This window comes from Coregonus lavaretus, assembly GCF_964263955.1.
Source record: "Coregonus lavaretus genome assembly, chromosome: 28".
NCBI classification, from domain to species: domain Eukaryota; kingdom Metazoa; phylum Chordata; class Actinopteri; order Salmoniformes; family Salmonidae; genus Coregonus; species Coregonus lavaretus.
The window spans coordinates 17,277,320-17,299,493 of NC_140015.1; the positions used below are offsets into that span (position 1 = coordinate 17,277,320).

General features: G+C 43.5%; 2 protein-coding genes across 2 annotated transcripts; one reads left to right on the forward strand and one right to left on the reverse strand.

Annotated features, from left to right (window-relative positions):
- Positions 1-770: 770 nt before the first annotated feature.
- Positions 771-5,787, reverse strand: LOC311104192 (proteasome activator complex subunit 3-like). The gene is made up of 11 exons (XM_084145896.1): positions 5,623-5,787; positions 5,011-5,043; positions 4,766-4,828; positions 3,945-4,049; positions 3,423-3,477; positions 3,071-3,186; positions 2,862-2,930; positions 2,626-2,693; positions 2,274-2,328; positions 2,114-2,200; positions 771-1,988 (listed from the first exon to the last, which is right to left on the reverse strand). Exons 1-11 carry the CDS (start codon positions 5,665-5,667, stop codon positions 1,908-1,910), a joined length of 777 nt encoding a protein of 258 aa, XP_084002022.1. The 5' UTR covers positions 5,668-5,787; the 3' UTR covers positions 771-1,907.
- Positions 5,788-8,961: 3,174 nt separating this feature from the next.
- LOC311104180 (next to BRCA1 gene 1 protein-like) lies at positions 8,962-21,910 on the forward strand. The gene is made up of 19 exons (XM_084145873.1): positions 8,962-9,203; positions 10,988-11,050; positions 11,134-11,152; positions 11,247-11,269; positions 11,428-11,613; positions 13,050-13,127; positions 13,286-13,482; positions 13,825-13,950; positions 14,198-14,401; positions 14,652-14,811; positions 14,992-15,261; positions 15,408-15,615; positions 15,736-16,023; positions 16,126-16,266; positions 16,406-16,823; positions 16,936-17,018; positions 17,436-17,511; positions 17,692-17,788; positions 19,605-21,910. Exons 1-19 carry the CDS (start codon positions 9,102-9,104, stop codon positions 19,776-19,778), a joined length of 2,913 nt encoding a protein of 970 aa, XP_084001999.1. The 5' UTR covers positions 8,962-9,101; the 3' UTR covers positions 19,779-21,910.
- The last annotated feature ends 264 nt before the right edge of the window (positions 21,911-22,174 follow it).

The following is a 22,174-nucleotide window of genomic DNA, read 5'->3' on the forward strand; positions in this document are numbered from 1 at the left end:
ATTATTTTTGACACTGACGCGTTTACCTTGAACGTAATATTGTTGGGAACCTAAACCGGTGGGTTTAAGTGACGCATAGTTTTGGACAGGTTTGTAGACAATTTTCTTCATATTGTTGTTTAAGATCCAGCACACTATTGAAGTACCGGACATTATAAAGCAACTTCATCACAACTCTCTCAATGACATTCAATTCAGCATTGAAAAAAGGCACAAGTTTAAGTTTGTTCCACCTGAGTGAGTCTAACCACAAGTCAGAGACAACTAATATGACACCAAATGCGTTTGATAGGTCATTTTTGTCTTCTTCTAATGCCTCTTAAGGGGAAAGTAATCCAAAAGAAACTGAAATTAATCATACTACGTTACTGAGTTTGGGTAATCCCAACATTACGTTACTTAACTAACGGATTACATTTAGAAAGTAACCTACACAACCCTGCCCGTGACCAACCAGCAGCCAATTTTAGATGATTTCCCATTATTTAGCCTGTTATACATTACCTCTTGGGTGCACTTCCCTATCTCTATACCACCAATACTCGAGTGCATAGTGTAGTGTCCTCAAACTCAACTCTGGACCACGAAGCCAATGCCACTGCTTCCCCTCCCCTAGAGAGCATACGCGAACCAGATTGGGCAAATTTGCCATTTATCGCAACAGTTTGTGACAAAATTATCCGTAGAGCGGAAAATGCAATGGAAACACATTAACTTTTCAGTAAATGTAACTTAATCACGCAAATAAAGTGTCTGATGGAAACACCTCTGGTGGGGAAATGCACATTTTTTAAATGCAGATTTGATAATATTTGCATGATCTGTCGCAAATTAGATAGAAACCTAGCTATTGACAAGTATTTTTCACCCTCATCTTGAGGTTAATTATTTTCACAGCAAGGCTTGAATTCAATTACACAAGCTCTTTGAGACACACCAACAGTTTCAGCATATACAATAGGTTAGAACCATGTCATTCAAGAATATTTCCATTAAGTACAAATATTTATTCTTAAAACAAAATTAAAATTAAGGGAGAGGGAGAGATACAGTAAAGACACTTCTCATCACGTAGCATCTGGGATGTGAGAACATTACAGAAAATCTGGCTTTTAACACAATTGAAACTCCAAGATCAGAGTGGGCATGGATGGCCAATACATATTGTGCTGGAAAGAGATCATAGTCCTTCAATGTACTTGTGAGTAGTCCCTTAAGTAAAAAAAAAAAAGTCTAACTGACAGGACTGCAAGCTACACTACGGCTAAAATGCAGACTGAGTATTCCCACACACACGCCTTGACACAATCTCACACACAGCAAATTATAGTTGCCACCAAGCACTTCAGAATCCTAAAAATAATTCCTTAAAAACAAACTAAAGACAAAGTATACCTGTGAATCTCCCATGACGGTTTCTAGACAAAACATACACACTACAAGCACACAGACAACAAGGACACAAACAGTTTCATCTGACCTCCCACCAACCTTGTGGATGCCGGCCCTGTTTGAGTTCAGTTCAAGCCCGCTTGATTGGTCGACAATGAGAACAATCCATCATCAAGGTACAATCTTCTCACAAGTCCTGGAAACATGAATGTTTCAGAACATGTTTAAGGAGGTTCTTTCGAAGTCCACCTTGAGGGAATGGATGATAATAGTCCAGAACAAAGCCCCTGTTACAGTCAATGGCTGCGCTCACACAGGCAACCCAATTCTGAGCTTTTTTCCACTAATTAATTGGTCTTTTGACCAATCACATCAGATCTTTTTCATATTTTGATCTGATTGGTCAAAATACCAATTAGTGGAAAAAAATATCAGAATTGGGCTGCATACCTAAATGCTGCCAATGTGGTTGTTAATAGGAGTTTGTGAGAGGAGGATATGGAGAAGGGGAATGTTCAGTAGAGGGCTTCGTTGTTGCTGCTTCGTGGCCTCTTGATCTTCTCTATGTTTTTCAGGATCATGTCGTGTAATGTCACCTGCAAGCGGATGGGGTTTGGTTATTACAGTAAACAAATATCTGCACCAGAACATGACAGGCTAACAACATAACGTTGATACAACTTGGTTGAACAGAGCCAGAACGGTGTGCATGTATGCTCACATATTGATTCCTCAGCTCTGACACAATGATCTTGAGGCTGATGTATTCCTTCTCGTCTATTTCAGTCACAGTGCGCTGGTAGTCCTCCTGCAGACAGACAGATGGTCAACATCGAGACAGCCTCAGGGAAGCACATCGAATGTAAACAGTAAACACTTACCACATGAGGGTACTTTGTAATTTTTGAGACTAGCTTCGCTCTGGTGATGTAATACCTGTCAATAACAACAAACGTTTGAGACAGTCCAAGGAACAGTTTCATAGATTTGAAGCTCTATGGTTACCCTGTTGCAATACTTGTTTCATATAGGGCGGCAGGTAGCTTAGTGGTTAAGAGCGTTATGCCAGTAACCGAAAGGTCGCAGGTTCTAATCCTCGAGCCAACTAGGTGAAAAATATGTCGATGTGCCCTTGAGCAAGGCACTTAACCCTAATTGCTCCTGTAAGTCGCTCTGGATAAGATCGTCTGCTACAATGTAAATACACACAAGGTAGAGTATACTGTAGCATACCTTGAAATTTGGTCCAGGTAAGAGGCTGCCTCTCCTTCCACAGTCCTGAGCTCAGCAACAGTTTCCTCCTGTGGACAGAAACAACCACAAGACCAGCGTTATCTGACGGAACGTTAAAAGCGTGCAAGTACTGCCCCCTAGTGTTGGAGATTTGTTCATGTTTGGAAAAGTAGACAAGAAGCTATACATGTGAATGTGCATATCTCTGCACTTATATTGATTGGAAAGTATAATACCTGGATGGATACGCCAAAGTTGTTACCATCCTCTATTCTGGGGATTAAGAGCTGGACCCACATTTTGACCTGAGAGTGAGAGACATACAGATGAGACAGTCATTTCTTAACAGTAGATCTCCACTAAGAAATTCAGAGTGAGAGAGCCCTCAAAAGGCAATCAAATAAATCCCTCAAAGAAAAATGGCTGTGTTTGTGTGTGTACATACTGTGTTGCATTTCTCTATGAGGGTTCTTATTTCTGGCTTGACTCTTTCGATCAGGTCCACCAGCTGGCCGTTGCTCTTTATCATCCCCCCTGGCATGACAAACACCTTGGGGCCATCTAGTGAGGTGGGATTGAGAGGTCAAACATCCAAGCAGCTTCTAGCTAATACAGAATACTGCAAATCAGTCAACTATTCCCTTCGATCAAGAAATATATTGAAGATTAATGGTTCTGGCATATGTCGGCATTGACAGACATTGAGAGAAATCAACAAGCGTATTTTACAGCACAGCAATGCCATAAGACTTATTATGCAAGTATTAAATGGCATGACAACAGGCAGTAGGGTTTACCTTGACAGTTTTCATCATCTAGTCCATCTTCCATTTTCCGTTTTCTGGCATTTTGCTATAAACATTAACCTCGGGTTAACATAGGCATTACTTCTGTTACACGTCTCCCTTGTTCAAAGGGTTTCCAAATGTTTCTCCTTTCGAACAGTAATGGTCAAGTGCTTTGAGCACAGTGCCCTGCTTAAAGGGAGTGAGAGACTGCTGTTGTTGGCTATCCTCCATTTTGTTCAGGGTAGTTTATTTTCAGATGTGGAACATACCCTTGTGATCAGACTAACGAAGTTGTTAGGCAGCACCATATGAACAAACGCTAGCTAACTGTGGGTGCAGGCTTTTGTTCCAGCCAAGCAGTAACACACCTGATTCTACTTTTCAGTCTTCAATCAAGATCTTGATTTGTTAAATCAGGTGTTACCTGTAACCATGGTAATGTAATTGACAAAATCATGTTTGTCACTCTGGTATTGAATGTGTAGACTTTCATGATACTGATTTGATGCAAATGAGAATCCATTCACTTACCACATCCAGTCCATCATGACTATTGTTGAGGATGATTGGGTCTGGTACTTTGACATTTATCTCTGAGTGGATCTCTTTCAGGTCTGCGACATTCAAAATGGGCTCCTGGAAAGGATGCAGAAATCAAATCAAAGTGTATTTGTCACACACTTTGTAAACAACAGGTGTAGACTAACAGTGAAACGCTTACTTACGGGCCCTTCCCAACAACGCAGAGAGAAAAATAGCAATATGGACAAAAATCCATGTTGTGATAAACTGCCTGAATTGATGCAATAACGATAAGTTATAACAATGTGCACTACAGTTTTTTGTATTATCTACTAATGGTTTGATGGTTGTAGCCATCAACTGTCCCATTAAATGACTAAAATGACAAAAAAAAAATATATATATATATATATATTATTTCCGTAGTATAGGCTACTTATCGTAATGAACGATATCAGCAAAATTCCTGAGATAATTTTCTGTTTATCGTCCCAGCTCGTGTGGACCATGTTAATTAGTGATATGGACACCGAGGAACTTCAGGCTCTCCACCCGCTCCACTACAGCCCCGTCTATGTGGATGGAGGTGTGCTCAGCCCTCCTTTCCTGTAGTCCATGATCAGATCCTTCGTCTTGCTGACGAGGGAGAGGTTGTTGTCCTAGCACCACACTGTCAGGACAACAAGGGTGGTGCCAGGACAATGCATCACAGCTGACAACACATCATGTCAGCTGTGACAGAGTACTTCAGGGGCTCTGCATTATCCTATATTCTATTTTAACAATGAAATGGACAACAATAGAATCCCTGTTATTAGAATATGAATTACCTTCAGAAAGCTGTCAAGTTCCAGCAACTTTTTAGGGAAAAAGTCTGCGACCAGGTTTTCAGCCTAGTAAAGAACAAACGTTTTTTTTAAACCAATGATCACGTGTGCACCAGCATCAGTATCTACATGATGCCTCCACTACACGATGATTCCAAACTGTTATTTGTGGTTGTTGTTTGTAAAATTTGTGAAATAAAAAGACTTTGACCATCAAAAGTCTAAAATAAGAAAATGTTGACACTCACCTCACCCGTGATTCGCTCTCTGAAAGTATCAACCTATGAGGAAATAACAATAATAACAACTATTTTTTTCCGAACACAATTTATACACCCGAAAGTAAAACCATGTTGAATATGACAGTCCAAGCACACCTCGTGCCATTTGATGGAAGCCGCTGTCCACACCACCAGTTTTTTTCCCCATACCGTAGTGTCTTTTCCTGTAGCTAGCAGGCTACCTATCTAGTTAAATTTGTACATTTGGTAATATTATTGCTCTCCCCAAGAACTGTTAGTGTTACCACAGATTAAATGGGAAATATGTAAATGATTTACTAGTAACGTTACTAGCTAACTGCAGAAAAAGACAGCCTCGTGCATAAGTATTTGTGTGATGCGGGATACTATAGACAAACAAACAAATCGGTGCTGTCCAGTCCCATCAGGATAGATAAACACCACTTGACTGAGCTCAGATTTTTCTAATAGAACACTCATAAGTGATGTTGTGCTAATGGCTAATAACGTAGTTAGCTAAGTAATGAGCAAAATGTAGCTAGCCTCCCTAGCTAGCTAGGCCTGGCAAGCAATCTCAATTATTCAACTTCTACTTCCAAGAAATTGTGAAAACATTACCTTTGTTTTGAGGTCATTGTCTACCTTAATGCCTTTTGATGACATAATTTGAAATAACTCAAATTAATTGATATAAACAGAAACCAAACAACGGTATTATGTTGCTTTTGCCGCACACCGCTTCGAAATCAAGTTATGACGTTGACAACATGCGACTCGCAACACAAAAAAAACACGTGGACCGAAATAAAAAAAACCCGTATGCTATGTTTCTCGTGGATTACTTCTTCTTCTTCAGTGGGGTTTATCGGCGGTTGGCATCCAACATTATGGTGCATTACCGCCACCTACCGTACTGGAATGTGGGCCAGAGACAGGGAGAAACTAAATCCTACCTGCCAACCCCGTTTCTCTTAAAAAAGATAACAAAATATTTGAAGCTATATCTAATGACGTTCTGCTCAATATACTATTTAAACTAATTTCCTGTATCCCCTTCTCCCTCATACTAAATATCATCCTCTCTCTTTCCCTCTGATACTGCCCACACTGTAGCAATACATGCTCCACAGTCTCTATTTCCTGACAATAATCACACTTTCCTGATGGATGCTTTCCTATCACGTTTAATGTCTTATTCAACTGGCTGTGTCCCACCCTTAATCTTGTAAAAATAGCCTCCTCTCTTCTGTCCCTTCCTGCTGTCCTCCCCTCCCCGACTTTCCTCTGTACCTGAAATAAATGCCTTCCCTTATTATTTATATTCCACTGCTCCTGCCATCTCTGCACCATCACTGTATATATCAGTCTTTTTGCCTCTGCCTTGCTCATTGTCACTTCAACATCAACATCCCCACTACTAAGTGCTTGTTTAGCCTATTCATCTACTGCCTCGTTCCCCTCCACCCCCACATGGGCTGGAACCCAAGTAAATCTTATTTTTAATACCCATCTGTTTAATCCTGCCATGGGTTTGTAGCACCTCATAAAGCAGGTATTGTCTGCTACGTGAGCTAAAGGACTGGAGACTCATTAACACTGCACTTGAGTCAGAGCAAATAACTATTCTGTCTGGCTTAACTTCCTCCACCCACTGCAAGGCCAACAGTATGGCTATCAGCTTCGCCGTATATACAGCCAGATGATCTGTAATACGTTTCCTGACTTCCACCCCACACTCCTGCACTACAAATGCTGACCCAGTACGTCCTTGGATCTTTTGAACCATCTGTGTAAATGGCCACAAAATCCTGATACACAGTTTCCAGACGTCTCTTAAAGAAATCAGCTGGATCAACCCCCTCCCTATCTTTCTGTAGTCTTTCCAACACTTCTAGATCAACTACTGGAGGCGGGAGTAGCCATGGTGGATTTACAGGAATAACTACCGTTGGACTAAACTCCCTTCCATACAGTCCCATCTCCTTCGACTGGGTATTACCCACCCACCCAAAGCTCGTGTTCGGTCTTCGCTCATGTTCCCAGCATGCCTGTAAAATCCCTTTCGCAGGATGAGACACTCCATGTCCTTGTAGGTTGACCCAATAATTCATTGCCAGCTGCTGTCTCCTAATCTGCAACGGCATATCCCCCATCTCCACCTGTAATGCAGCCACTGGGGACGTCCGAAACGCCCCACTACATATTCTGAGTCCTTGCCCCATATGACATCTAGCCTTTCCAATGAGGTCCGGGCTGCAGAACCATATGCTATACTGCCAATCTATTACAGATCGGATCAATGCAACATACATGGTCCTCAATGAGGAACGCCCAGCCCCCCACTCCTTCCCTGTCAGACAGCGCATCACATTTAGCACCTTCTTACACTTTCCCACCACTCTCTCAATGTGATCTGCCCAGATCAGTCTAGTATCAAAGTATACCCCAAGGAACCTGAAGGCCCCCACCCTCTCCAAGTTTCTCCCATATAACCTCAAGCATACCTCATCTCCCACCTTCCTCCTGGTAAAGATCACTGTTTGAGTTTTCTCTACAGAGAACCTGAATCCCTGCATTAATGCCCACCACTCTACCTCATCAATTGCTTCCTGTACCTTCCTGACTGTGTATGGCACATTTCTTCCCCTCTTCCATAAGGCACCATCATCTGCAAATAACGACCTCCCTATATCCGGCTGTACATTCTTCCTCCTACCCATATCAAGCTTGATTAACAACCCCTCCTTCCACATCATCTCATACGCCTTCTCCACATCAAAAAAGACAGCTACAACAGTTTCCTTGTTCACCTGAGCCTTCCTGACCTCTGCTTCTAAGCAGAGCACTGGATCCATAATTCCCCTTCCCTTCCTGAACCCACTCTGATATGGCGTTACTAGCCCTCTGCTCTCCAGGAAGTAAGTTATCCTCTCTGTAATCATACGTTCCATAATCTTACATACATGTGATGTTAAAGCTATTGGCCGATAGCTTGTTGGCTTTGTTGGATCCTTCCCGGGCTTCCGGATTGGTACTACTACTGCCTCCTTCCAACTGCCTGGTAGTTTCCCCTCCTCCCACACTCTGTTGTACAACACCAATACCTTATCCAGTGCAACATAACATAGTACACCTCATCTTTCCCAGGTGAAGTTAACCCACCCTTACCTATTGCTCTTTTCACCTCTGCCCTGGTAAATAGTGCACTCAACGCATCATTTACATCCTCCCTCCTTTCCAGCACTACAGGATGCTCCTCTCTCGTGTTCTCTCTCCCCCTCTGCCCCTCCTCTGACAGATTTGCGGAGCTATGCACTTGGACAAATGCTTTGGCCATCATCTCTGCTTTCTCCTCATCCGTTACTGCCACGTCCTCCCCACTCGTCAACACTGGATAATCCCACTCCCTTCTGATCCCACTCGTCCTCTTAATCATCCCCCACACTTCTCCCACAGGTGTCGCCCTTTCAATGATGTCACAGAACCGATGCCAACATGACTTCTTTGCCTGACGGATAGTTCTCCTCACCATGGCCTGGGCCTGCTTATACTGAATCAGATGTTGTAAATTATGCGTCCTTTTCAGTACTCTAAATGCCCTGTTCCTAATCCTCACCATTGCCCCACTTTCCTCCGTCCACCATGGGACTGCTTTCCTCCTCCCTGAACTCTGAGGTATAGCCTCAGTAGCAGCCCCCACTAACGCTATTCTCACCCAGTTATTCATGCTATCTACATCCCCTCTCATATCCACCCGAGCCATCACCTGCTCACTCAGCTCCTGAATTCTAGTGGATTATTTTAAAATACAATATTATATACTGATAAAAAAATGATGTCCGTGTATTACATTAACTGTGTGTCAGTGTTTTTTTTGCGCAGCATTGATCGTAAAAAAAATAAAAAAAAGTGATTCAAATATACGTTCCTGTCAGGTGATCATGTGGGTGTGTTTACATAGCTGACGATGTAAACAATAAAAGACGCCCATCCGGATAAATCACATACCATAAAGGCAGACAATCTGCATTTATTTCGGTAACAGCGATACATTTTTGTTTTCCATGTTATGTTTTAATTCATAGAAACAAGGAGCAATGGACTTCTACATCAATTTGAAGGTGAATTTCAGGGGGAATGCGAAACATTTTCTCCTGTCAGGCTCCGAGACTAAGAGTTGGGAGTCAATGGAGGCCATGGTAAGCAAGGATAACGACGGTGGTGTTTTCATAGCAGCATTCACCTTGGCATACCTTTACCGTAGCCTGTTACTGAAAGCTATCAACGATCGATCGCCGACCGCTTATTTGCTAAATGTTGTATACCTCCTATACATTATTGATACCCTGTAGTTGAAAACATTGTTTATTATTAACATTGCTCTAGCTATGACAATCCAGTATTGTAAAATTAGGGCCTAACGTTAGCTAGTTACAGTAGCTAGCTAAACGTAAACGAACAGAAGAGCAGTATTATAACAACGTCCCAGTCGCAACAACATCCGATCGAGCAATGTTAAAATAAGAGGCGCTGCTATTAATAAAAGTGGATATATTACATTAGGCCTACATTTTGCTGAAATAAATTAGAAAATAATGTATTGCCTGCCCTGCAGAGGACATCCACGTAGATGAGTATACATGCGTCGTAACCATGTCAATGGTAACAACAACAGTAAAGAAGACCAGTGACATTCTTGATATGAGCACTTGAAGCCGTGGTTGTCAAAATACACTACAAATATAACCTTTCGTCTCATTTAGCCCCATTATCATCTATTGTTGAAATTATTCAGTTGCATAATTTTGGGATTAAGTCATATTTACCCCAGTGACACTTTATTGACAACAGTCAGGCTATTGCGATGGAGGGCTACAGTTAATGTTGCTGGTTCTTTGCGGTTCTCATTTCCTTTTCATAAATGTAATATCAGAACAGATTACTAGCCTATATGATAGCTTGGTTCATGTTAGTACTGTACTCTTTTTGAAGTCAGTATGTGGAGCTTATTGATTCAAGGGTATGAGTCTGGCTAATGACACTTGAGGCTTCCGTCTCTCACTCCAGGGTTTAACAGCCCTGCCCTATGATGCCCAAATAAACATTTGAGCCAAGCTGCCTCATCTGACAATGTCCCCTTATGCCAAGATGTGTCAATTTACAAAGCAAGCCATTAAAATATCTTGCAAGAGTGCAATGGGCTGCATTCTCTCTCTCTTCACCCAGTAAAATGGGAAATCTTAATTTCAGGGAGTGCTAGACTGAGTGGATGATGCCAGTTGTTGTTGTGAGTTGTTGTTTTTCCTATATGGAGAGCTTATGAGACTGTTTCCCTCTGAATCTCCTGGCAGCACTATGCTCAGACTCCATCGTCACTCCACTGTCCAGTCACCAAGTCATGGAGTTCATCCTCATTGAAATTGCCATTGTGTCTCCATGTTGCCATGGCATTGCATTCAAGGAAAATTGATACATTTTCCTTTCAGGCATCATGCTACATCATAGCCCTGATTGTTCATTCAATTAGCAAATATGGGATACTACGGCATAGCCTAAATATAACCTTGATAACATTATTGATTTTATTGGCTTTCCTTGAAAGGATCACTTTTATTTACATTTTGGTCATTTAGCAGACGCTCTTATCCAGAGCGACTTACAGTTAGTGCTTCTACACCTGCATTACTAGCTGTTTGGGGTTTTAGGCTGGGTTTCTGTACAGCACTTCGAGATATTAGCTGATGTAAGAAGGGCTATATAAAATAAAATTGATTGATTGAGTGAGTGCATACATTTTTATTTTTCATACTGGCCCCCGTGGGAATCGAACCCACATCCCTGGCGTTGCAAACGCCATGCTCTACCAACTGAGCTACACAGGCCCTATGTCATTTGGAGGCACCTGTCCTTTATGTGTCTGAGAAACAGCTTGCTAAATCATGTAATACGCTGGTGGTTTATAGATTGTGTCTTTTGTCTACAGGTGAAAAGGTCCTTTGGCCTGTGTAATCTACAAGTGACTTATTTTGATGAGGAGAATGAGGAGGTGAGTGAGAGCAAAGAGTTACGGCAATGTTAATACAATGCTATTACAATGTTGTTGCAATACATTTCCGTTTTGTGTTTCAGGTATCCATAAACAGCCAAAGTGAGTAGTAAAGAAAAAAAGTTGTACCAAACATAATATTAGTTCATTGTTCAATGTAACATGTGCAATTTATTATATTTTTCCTCTCTTCTAGTGGAGTATGAGGAGGCATTAAAGGTAGGTGGTAACTTAAATCTGACTCCTGTCCATATTTAGGCCTTATGATAACAAAAGGTTAAAGTGAAGTGTAACTGTTACCAAAATACGCCTTCAAGTAGCAAAGCAATACATTTGCAAAATTAAATTAACCATCATTCCTCTGTTGATTTCATCAGAGTGCATCCAGGCAAGGGAATCGGCTGCAAATGAATGTGTATGAGACCAGGGGTCAGCCCACGCGTGTGCCGGCCAAGGCCAGTGGAGGGGAGCCCAAGAGAGGGTTCCGTCCCCCACAGCACTGCCCAACCCTGGCTCAGGTGGTGAGCAGGAAGGTCCAGGCTGCTGTCCCTGAACAGGGCATGGTAAGGACAGAGCTATAGATATACAAACTACTGTATACTTGCTACTTAATAGTGCTGAGCAATTGACCAACATTTTGGTTATGTTTCGGTTTTTAAACAACAAATTGACCGACGTTGGTTCAATTATTTGAATTCCATTTCGTTCGTTTTTTTTCTGTGAGCTCAATGCGCACATCTCACAGTTTCTCTAGAGATAGATTAGATCCAGCCTGAACTGTGCGATGTAGTAGGGAGTTGTAGTTTCCAACAGGTCAATATTCTACATAGTTTAGCTCATAAAACGTGGTAATTAACTACAATGATCATAATCCATTGCGCATCTACTTGTGCGCGATCGTGAGGTGATATAGAGAGCAGCTGTTGCTTCGTGAGGTATCTCTACCTGAAAATACATGATCTAAGGGATTGGTAGTTGGTATTTAGCAGTCATAAAAGTATGCCTTATTTACTTTGAAGAACTAAAAAATTGTAATTTTGTCAGACAGCATAGGCAGCAGCTCTATAGAGATGAGATGACTTGAAATGAAATAATAAAGTAATCAAATAAAACAAATGTAATATACACAACAACTGAAATATTTTAGTAAAGTAAAGTACGGTGAATAAATGATGGTTAATAAGTGATAAGCAGTAATGGGCAGTCTACCATTATGGGACTTTTATTAATTGTTTTATTCTGTGTTGTTACAGCATTCAACCCACATAATGCATAGTTCATTTAATGTTTGTTTTTTAAATAATCGAAATCAAAAACCTCAATATTTGTTAAATAATCGAACTGGAACCAAACCTACCTCAAAAAGCACTGATCGCGAGGCCTTCCGAGTGGCGCAGCGGTCTAAGGCACTGCATCGCAATGGTTGAGGCGTCACAACAGACCTGGGTTCGATCCCAGGCTGTGTCACAACCGGCCGTGACCGGGAGTCCCATAGGGCGGCGCACAATCGTCCGGGTTAGGGGAGGGTTTGGCCGGGGGGGGCTTTACTTGGCTCATCGCGCTCTAGCGACTCTTTGTGGGGTGCCGGGCACCTGCAGGCTGACTTCAGTCGTCAGTTGAACAGTGTTTCCTCCGACACATTGGTGCAGCTGGCTTCCGGGTTAAGCGGGCGGGTGTTAAGAAGTGCAATTTGGTTGGTCATGTTTCGGAGGACGCATGACTCGACCTTCGTCTCACCCGAGCCCGTTGGGGAGTTGCAGCGATGAGACGATCGTAATTGGATCGCAATTGGATATCACAAAATTGGGGAGAAAAAGGGGGTAAAAAAATACAAAAAAAATAAATAATGGCTCAGCACTATTACTTATATAGCTACTTCTTTAAAATTGAATGAGATTTTGTGTCATTAGGAATAAAAGTAAAAACTAAACTAAGTCATTGTGAAACATACAATAAATATGGCTTATTCGTCTGATTTCTCACTACTTTGGTTTCCAAGGTGATCATGAAAGAACTAAAGGGGACCAAAGAGGAAGATAAGACACCTCCAGCATGGTTTACATCTTACATGGAGAAGGTGAGGAGATGATTTGGACATTGATCTTTGGACCTTACTGTGGTTTTATCTTCAATTAATGTACTATTTACTATTGAAATGAAACAGTTGTATGTGTATATTTTATAGATCAAATTAAACTAACTAGCTAACCAGTAACCCAAACTCTTGTCATCCAGTTCAAGGATCAAGTAGTGAGGGAAGCAGTGGAGAAGATCTGTCGGGAGTTCTCGGGCCAGTGCTGCATCCACAAGCCCATTGGGGCTGAGGTCCAGATCCCTGAGGTGACCTCCTCTACCCTGCCTGGGGGTCCTAGTTCCACCCCTGCCTGCAGCAGCTGCCGGGGCCAGACCGCTGGGGGAGGATACCAGTGCAGGTGAGAAGGGGAGGAGGAGAGAGGTGGTTCAGGTGGCTCAGAGAGAGACTAGGGAGGACATTGACAAATGTGAATTAGTTAAAATGTCTGTAAAGGTAAATAAACACTAATGTAATCAGATATTTTCTTTCATGTTTTTGTTTTTGTAAATAGCCTACTCCCACATACTTTCAATTAAGTGCCTCCAAAATACATTGTGTTGCTCCAAAACAAACTAATTCCTTTGATCAGTTGTCGTTTCCATTTCTTAAGTATGCGAAACCTGAGAAGATCAGTTTCAATTCATCAGAAGGCCCTTTGGTTGGTGTGCCCCTCCCTGACTGTCTGGTTTCTTTTTCCCAGTGTGTGTACATCCTGCACGCTGTGTGAGCCCTGCAGTTTCTCCCATGACCCCAGCCACAACCTGGTGAGAGCCAGAACACCCCTCTCCATCCCTGAGCACGGCTTGCCAGCCCTAGATCACAGCAGGTAAGACTAGGGTTGGAACATATAACATATTGTAACAGAGTTACATATTCACTTTTTGGAACCTAATTTAACGCTTATGGGGTGCCAATGTTAATTAGTTATTGTTTATTTTGGGGGTTGTTTTGTGTTATGTCATTTTCAATCCTACAATGATCATTGTCGTCAGAAATGTGTCAGAACGGTGTCTGTCCTCTATGATGGCCGATCAGAAACCCTTGCATTCTCCCCTTCTCTACCTCATCCCCAGGTTCTACCGGCGAGGGGACCGGAGCTTGCGTAAGGCGGAGAAGCAGCGTCTGAAGGCTGAGAAGCGTCAGCTGAAGGCGGAGGTAAAGGAGATCAGGAAGCAGCTGAAGATGGAGAGGCGGGGCCTGCAGTGGAGTGCCGCCGGCGATGGGAGCTCCTCCCCCGTCCTGCTCCAACCCAGGGCCACCCAGGCCAACAGCCCAGAGTACGTCTTAAAGGGACAGTTCACCAAAATTAGATGAAAGTAGATACTGCTGGCAAGGCTTGGTATTCAGTGTATCATGAGGTAAAATCAGTGAGAGGCATAGGTCTTGTCTCTGTAGTTAGACTGCTGTCAAAAGGAGGGAAATGACAGAGAGAGTTGTGCTTTGGCCATAATTAAGGGATGGAGAGAGGAAAGGATGGAGAGAGATGTTCTGTGGTTTAATAGTGTATTTTGGCGCTTTGTCCCCCAGGCGTCCCAAGCGGCCCTGCCCTCTGGTGGTGCCAGCCATGACGGCCCTGTTCCTGGATGAGAACCTGCCTGATGGGACTCGTCTTCGCCCGGGCACAAAGTTCATCAAGTACTGGAAGATGAGGAACACTGGCAGTGTGAGCTGGAGCTCTGAGACCAAGGTACTATTATGGGATGAGAATGCACCTGGGATATGCACATTATCTGAGGTTACCATTGACAGCCACAGTACTCTTAGCTGAAAGAGAGGACACGACAAAGAGAGTTAGGCATAACACTGACAGTCACTCTCTCTCTCCCTCCCCCTCCCCCTCTCTCTCGCTCTACCCTCATCTTCTCAGCTGAAGTTCATGTGGGGGAACCTGGCGGTGGCGTCGGGCGACCGCTGGCGTGAGGTGGCTGTGCCTTTCCTGCAGCCGGGTCAGGTGGGCGTGGTAAGTGTGGCCCTGTGCGCGCCGGCCCTGGAAGGCTCATACACCTCCCACTGGCGTCTGGCACACGGTGGGGAGCAGTTTGGCCCTCGCGTCTGGTGCAGCATTATGGTGGACCCCCTGGCCCCTGCAGCCGTGATGGCAGATGGCGTTCTGGTGTCACCCTGCGTCACCCCCCAGGCAAGTCCACCCACACGCTTGACTTTGGTTCTCAGTGGCCAAACTGCTATACAATGCTGTAGTTCTCTGAAAAAGATAGTAGTAATCTCAGTTAAGTATGTATTCTGTCTGGGTAACAGTTATTTTGATATGCTGGTGCTCTACAGGGGAAGAACCCCCTCTCCACAGATAAGGGTGGGAAGTCTTGTGCTGCAGCCTCTAGGGATCAAGCACTCATGTCAGTGGACCAAGACGAACGAGAATACTACATTCCCTCTGTGGACCTGCTCACAGCCCAGGACTTACTCTCCTTTGAGCTGCTGGACATCAACATTGTTCAGGAACTAGAGAGCGTGCCCAACAACACCCCGGCAGGTAAGCCTTCCAATGCTATTTACATGCTAAAACTGCAGGGTGTTCTTAATCAGTTGACTGCACTTTTCCCGTCTCTTTTCTGAACTTCTCTCTCATTTTCTCTCTCTCTCTTCCACACAGATATGACCCCGTGCATATCCCCACTGCCCCATGATGGTCCCCTGCAGGAGAAGCCCACCCTGGGGTTGATCCAGGAGGAAGCAGAGGCCCATCAGGCCCAGGGAGTCACAAGCATCCAGCTGTCTCATTGCCTGGGGCCAGGGGCGGCGGGGGGCCGGGTTCCAGCCCAGGAGGAGGGAGAGGAGGATATCAGCGGGACTCAGTTTGTGTGTGAGATGGTGATGCGCTCGCTCACCCTGGAGGAGGCCCCAGACCACACACCTCTCTGTGGGAACTGCCCCGGCAAGTGTGAGTTTTTATTAATTCATTTAGTTCCATATTATGCCTATGTTAATACCAGATTAAGGGCCATAACAGTGTAACCAAAATTCCTTTCCCTGATCTTCACAGTGGTCCACCCAGCAGCCCAAGGTGGCGCCGCCTCCTCCTCTCTTAAAGGGAAAGCTGTTGAGAAGCGTTTGGAGGCGAAGGCGGAGAAAACCCAGGACATATCCACCATCAGCCCTGTGGCCCCAGCCCAGAAGATGCCAGGTGATTGGCCCACCTTATCCTCCTGTTTTCAATTAGTTGATTGGTTGATAAATACCACTTGGGCTCAAATCTGGGCCCTGCAAATCTGGGCCCTGTTATCAGGTAAAAAACAACAATTAAATAGTTTGACCGTTTGCAGATGAGGGACTGGAGTCAGACATCGAGAGCATCTGCGTGGACGCCAGCGGTGACGAAGACAAGGGCGAAGATAAAGGAGAGTTGACAGAGGGGAAGAGGGGCCCCCGCAGCCGTTCCTCCTCGGCCTCATCCGAGGATTACATCATCATCCTCCCTGACTGCTTCGACACCAGCCGCCCGCTGGGAGAGTCCATGTACAGCTCCGCCCTCTCCCAGCCTGGCGACGCCCCTGACACGCCCACAGACCCCGACCGCCAGGGCCGTACCACTCCCGAGGGGGAGCACAATGAAGCAGAAGAGACCGTTTCAGGCTCCAGCAGCGCCAACGATATGCTGTGCACCTCCCAGACGTTGGACGCCATGCCCCTAACCCCTGTGGTGGTGGCACCCCCTCGGCTCAACTCAGCTCTTACACTCAGGTGAGAAACCATGGGCCAGCTGTGCTTGGAAATAGGTTTACGGTGCTATTACACATTTTGACAGTGCTAAATTGCTGAGATGTTCCAAATGTATTGTTGGCGTTGTCTTCAGCCCAGAGAGCAATGATCAGACTGAGCCAGCAGCAGAGTCCCTTGACAGGACTGAGGTCTACCAGCTGGGGGAGTCAGAGGATGGTAAGGCACACACAAACACACACACACACACACACACACACAAACACACACACACTCACACACACACACGGTCACGTACATAGTTCTAGCAACTAAAGGAAACAAAGCAGTTGGGCCTAACTGACAACAATGCCCTAACCGTAATCGTGTTTTCTGCTTGCTGCAGTGCCTTTTTGCTGTCTGATCATTCAGCTGTAATATCGAAAGTACAATGTCTACTTGGTTCTAAACAAACACAAGTACTAAGCACTAGATGAATGGCTATGGGGTAGAGGTCTGCTTGGAGAGTCATTCTTGTCAAAGAGCTCCTTCTATACACTCCCCTCTAGAGCGCTACAACTTATCCATATGAGCATACCGGTATATCCTTTTCCCAGAACATAACCAACCAGTCATCTCTGTGATTGTGTCTGAAAGGTTCCAAGCAGCCAGACAGTCAACCAGACAGCCCATCTGCTTCTGGTGACTCAGAAGACAACTCCGAAGACCCTAGGTGGGACCCTGATGTGCAACTCAGTCAGTTCAGATGCTAATATTTTACTATATCTCTCTTGTTAAAGAGATTGTTAAAGCGGAATGTCAATTTAATGATATTAGTGTTGGCTGACCAGAAACAAAATGGTGTCAGTAAGACTCACACCCTGGCCCTCTCTGTCTGTCTTGTTCTTTCTAGGCACCCCGGCATCACTGGAGGCCTGGTGAAAGGAGCCCTGTCTGTCGCAGCATCTGCCTACAAGGCTCTGTTCACTGGGCAGTCTGGCCCAGTGCAGGTCAGTCCTCCATTCACTTCCTACAGTGCTGTTAATGATGGCATTCAAGGTCATCGTTTTTGCAATCACAGAAGATTGCTACAGTGAGGGGAAAAAAGGATTTGATCCCCTGCTGATTTTGTACGTTTGCCCACTGTCAAAGAAATGATCAGTCTATAATTTTAATGGTAGGTTTATTTGAACAGTGAGAGACAGAATAACAACAACAAAATCCAGAAAAACTAAGGTCAAAAATGTTATAAATTGATTAGCATTTTAATGAGGGAAATAAGTATTTGACCCCCTCTCAATCAGAAAGATTTCTGGCTCCCAGGTGTCTTTTATACAGGTAACGAGCTGAGATCAGGAACACACTCTTAAAGGGAGTGCTCCTAATCTCATCTTGTTACCTGTATAAAAGACACCTGTCCACAGAAGCAAACAATCAATCAGATTCCAAACTCTTCACCATGGCCAAGACCAAAGAGCTCTCCAAGGATGTCAGGGACAAGATTGTAGACCTACAAAAGGCTGGAATGGGCTACAAGACCATCGCCAAGCAGCTTGGTGAGAAGGTGACAACAGTTGGTGCGATTATTCGCAAATGGAAGAAACACAAAAGAACTGTCAATCTCCCTCGGCCTGGGGCTCCATGCAAGATCTCACCTCGTGGAGTTGCAATGATCATGAGAACGGTGAGGAATCAGCCCAGAACTACACGGGAGGATCTTGTCAATGATCTAAAGGCAGCTGGGACCATAGTCACCAAGAAAACAATTGGTAACACACTACGCCATGAAGGACTGAAATCCTGCAGCGTCCGCAAGGTCCCCCTGCTCAAGAAAGCACATATACAGGGTAATCTGAAGTTTGCCAATGAACATCTGAATGATTCAGAGGAGAACAGGGTGAAAGTGTTGTGGTCAGATGAGACCAAAATCGAGCTCTTTGGCATCAACTCAACTCGCCGTGTTTGGAGGAGGAGGAATGCTGCCTATGACCCCAAGAACACCATCCCCACCGTCAAACATGGAGGTGGAAACATTATGCTTTGGGGGTGTTTTTCTGCTAAGGGGACAAGACAACTTCACCGCATCAAAGGGACAATGGACGGGGCCATGTACCATCAAATCTTGGGTGAGAACCACCTTCCCTGAGCCAGGGCATTGAAAATGGGTCGTGGATGGGTATTCCAGCATGACAATGACCCAAAACACACGGCCAAGGCAACAAAGGAGTGGCTCAAGAAGAAGCACATTAAGGTCCTGGAGTGGCCTAGCCAGTCTCCAGACCTTAATCCCATAGAAAATCTGTGGAGGGAGCTGAAGGTTCGAGTTGCCAAACGTCAGCCTCGAAACCTTAATGACTTGGAGAAGATCTGCAAAGAGGAGTGGAACAAAATCCCTCCTGAGATGTGTGCAAACCTGGTGGCCAACTACAAGAAACGTCTGACCTCTGTGATTGCCAACAAGGGTTTTGCCACCAAGTACTAAGTCATGTTATGCAGAGGGGTCAAATACTTATTTCCCTCATTAAAATGCAAATCAATTTATAACATTTTTGACATGCGTTTTTCTGGATTTTTTTGTTGTTATTCTGTCTCTCACTGTTCAAATAAACCTACCATTAAAATTATAGACTGATCATGTCTTTGTCAGTGGGCAAACGTACAAAATCAGCAGGGGATCAAATACTTTTTTCCCTCACTGTATTAACATTGCTTGAGACGTCGAACTGGAATGCCACCATTGTGAGGCTACTTTAACATGTCATTACTGACTGAGTCAAGTTATTATCTAGGAGGTGTATTTTAAACAGTATGTTGTCCTTCCTGCAGCCCCCAGTGGACGGAGCCACCCAGGACACCATGATGGCGGTGCTGGTGGAGATGGGCTTTGGTGACCGGCCGCTCAACCAGCGGCTGCTGAAGAAACACAACTACAACCTGCTGGACGTGGTCAACGAACTGGTCCAGATGACTGACAATGACTGGTACTCCACCCGCTACTGAGGAGAGAGGGAGGAGGAGGAGGAGAAAGAGGTGACCTCTGACACTTTGACCTCTTTTCTCTCTTCCTCCTCTCTTTTAGATTTGGACAAAGTTGACAGGAGGTATCCTGACTATGACCTAAAGAGACATTCCCACAGACTTTGGGATATTTAGACTATCAAATAGCTACAGTATGTATGTAGATTCATTTAACATGGCCTTTTCTGGCTGTTGGCTTTTGCATAGGAAAGGGGGAGACTGAAGGGGGGTGGATGAGGTGGGCTACTCTTTCCAGGAGAACACCTTCATTTCTGTGGTAAAAAATGGTAAACATATCACAAGTTGCTATCGCCAAGCCATTCCTGTCAAAAGCATACTCACCCTTGAAGTCATAGATTGGAACACAGGCTGAATATGCAGCCATAGACTAGGTATATTCAACAAGAGTTACAGTATGTGTAAGTTTAGCTGAAGGGGTGTTGGGTGTAATATATATTTATCACAGAGAGACAGAACCATATAGGACTTGCATCTATAAGCTGTGGCAATAGTCAACATTGTATGATGTTAATCAACTTCATTGAGTGTTTGAATAGTGGACACGTCAGGTCCTCGTTCCAAGTGTGTATGACTGTCAGTGTTGGAGAACGCTATGCTTCTTTCAGATCACAGCAATTAAAACACCCACACACACCCCCCCCACACGCTTAAACCTTTCTCAGCTTAACTGTTCAAAGTATCAGCGTACTGTAGACATATGATGCGTGTCTTATTGTTTGAAGATAATCATTCCCCTACTTTCTGTGATGTCGTGCCATGGCTGACAACATGCTATGGATATTTGTGCGTAATGGTGTACACATTATGAAGTATTTTTGAAATGAGGACCATTAAATTGATGCACTCCATTTAATTCCATTTTAAGAGGGTATATTAATCCCCATTCTTAACTAGGACCATATTTAGGTTTAAAAAGAAAAATAATGTAAGTATAATATACAAATATATGATTTTTTTGTTGCACATGGAAGACATAAATACCGATGCAAACCCAAAAGACTAGCTGCTCAAGAAGTGAAGGATGTTATAATTGTTTAAGACCCCATTGAAGGGATTTTATTTATCAAAAAATGAATTAACCTCCTTTACAAAATGTCTTCAATCTGTTCTATATTGTCCTCAGAGGGAGGGGGTTCTTTTCAGAACAATACATGGGGCCTGGTGATCATGATATATCAAAAGCATTGACTCTTTCCACTTGGTATCATTCTTTAAACTTTGTATAATTTTTTCCACTTGATATCATTCTTTTTTTTTTTTAACAATGTACGTCAAGTTCTTTCAAAACATGAAAGCTGAAATCAAGCAGTGTGTAACAAGTTTGAAATGCTTTTATTATTTTCAATACAGAAATGCTAACGTGTTTCAGGTGATCCTAGGAGGTAATCTTTGTTGTTAAAATATTTTTGGTTTAAGAGTTGATTGCTTGAGGGCTGTTTGGAAATGTAAAGGAAGATTTGCCTATGTTCTTCTGGTTGAAGCTTGCTCATGTCATTGTGTTTGAATTTGCACTGTTCTATATGTTTATATTTGTAGAAAATAAAAGTTACTGGAAATGTTTGCTTAAGTCTTGCACACTAAGGGGAACTTGACAGGGTTGTGGGCATTGTGAAAAAGAATTATAGCACTTACAGTGATCAGTCATATAAAGCAAATGGATATTGGTAAAAATCATTGTTAATACAGAAACCCTTTGAATCAACCCTATTTTGGTATAGTGTAGTCTTAATGGTTCTTAGGGTTTGCCTTACCAAAGAATAAATAAGTGTCTGCTAAATGACTAAAATGTACAGTCCTGTATTGCCACTTATCAGTCAACTTTTAGGGTGTCAAGGAGAAACTGAATTAAAGGACAATAAAGGATTGTGGTGTTTGAATTAATTAAAATTAAAGTAAGCTTTTCCCACAGTGGAAAAATGTATGTCAGAAATGATGGCAGGTTAATGGAGGTCAGAAACAGTGAGATTCATACATTTCTACATACATGTACTTGAAACATTCATACCTTCCATATATGGGCAGGATATTTTCATAGAGGGTGAAGAATGAGAAAACGCCAAAAAGTTTTTGGGGAGGGATAGTGTGCAGATTGTCTGAACTCTTTCTGTGTTGCACTTAAAAGACTTGCCTTGAACCCTGATGTTGAATTGCATTGAATTCTAGATCGTGCTGAACTGAGCGTTTGAATCAGGAAAAGTTTATTCTCACGACCTCTACAAGCCAGAATGTTGAATAAAATTATATTTTAATGTACTTTACCGGCATGCGCACAAGATACAAATACATGCACTACTTGCCGAGCTCGTGCACGTGTTTACATGGTTTTGCGCATGCTTCAGGGGATAGAAATCTGAATG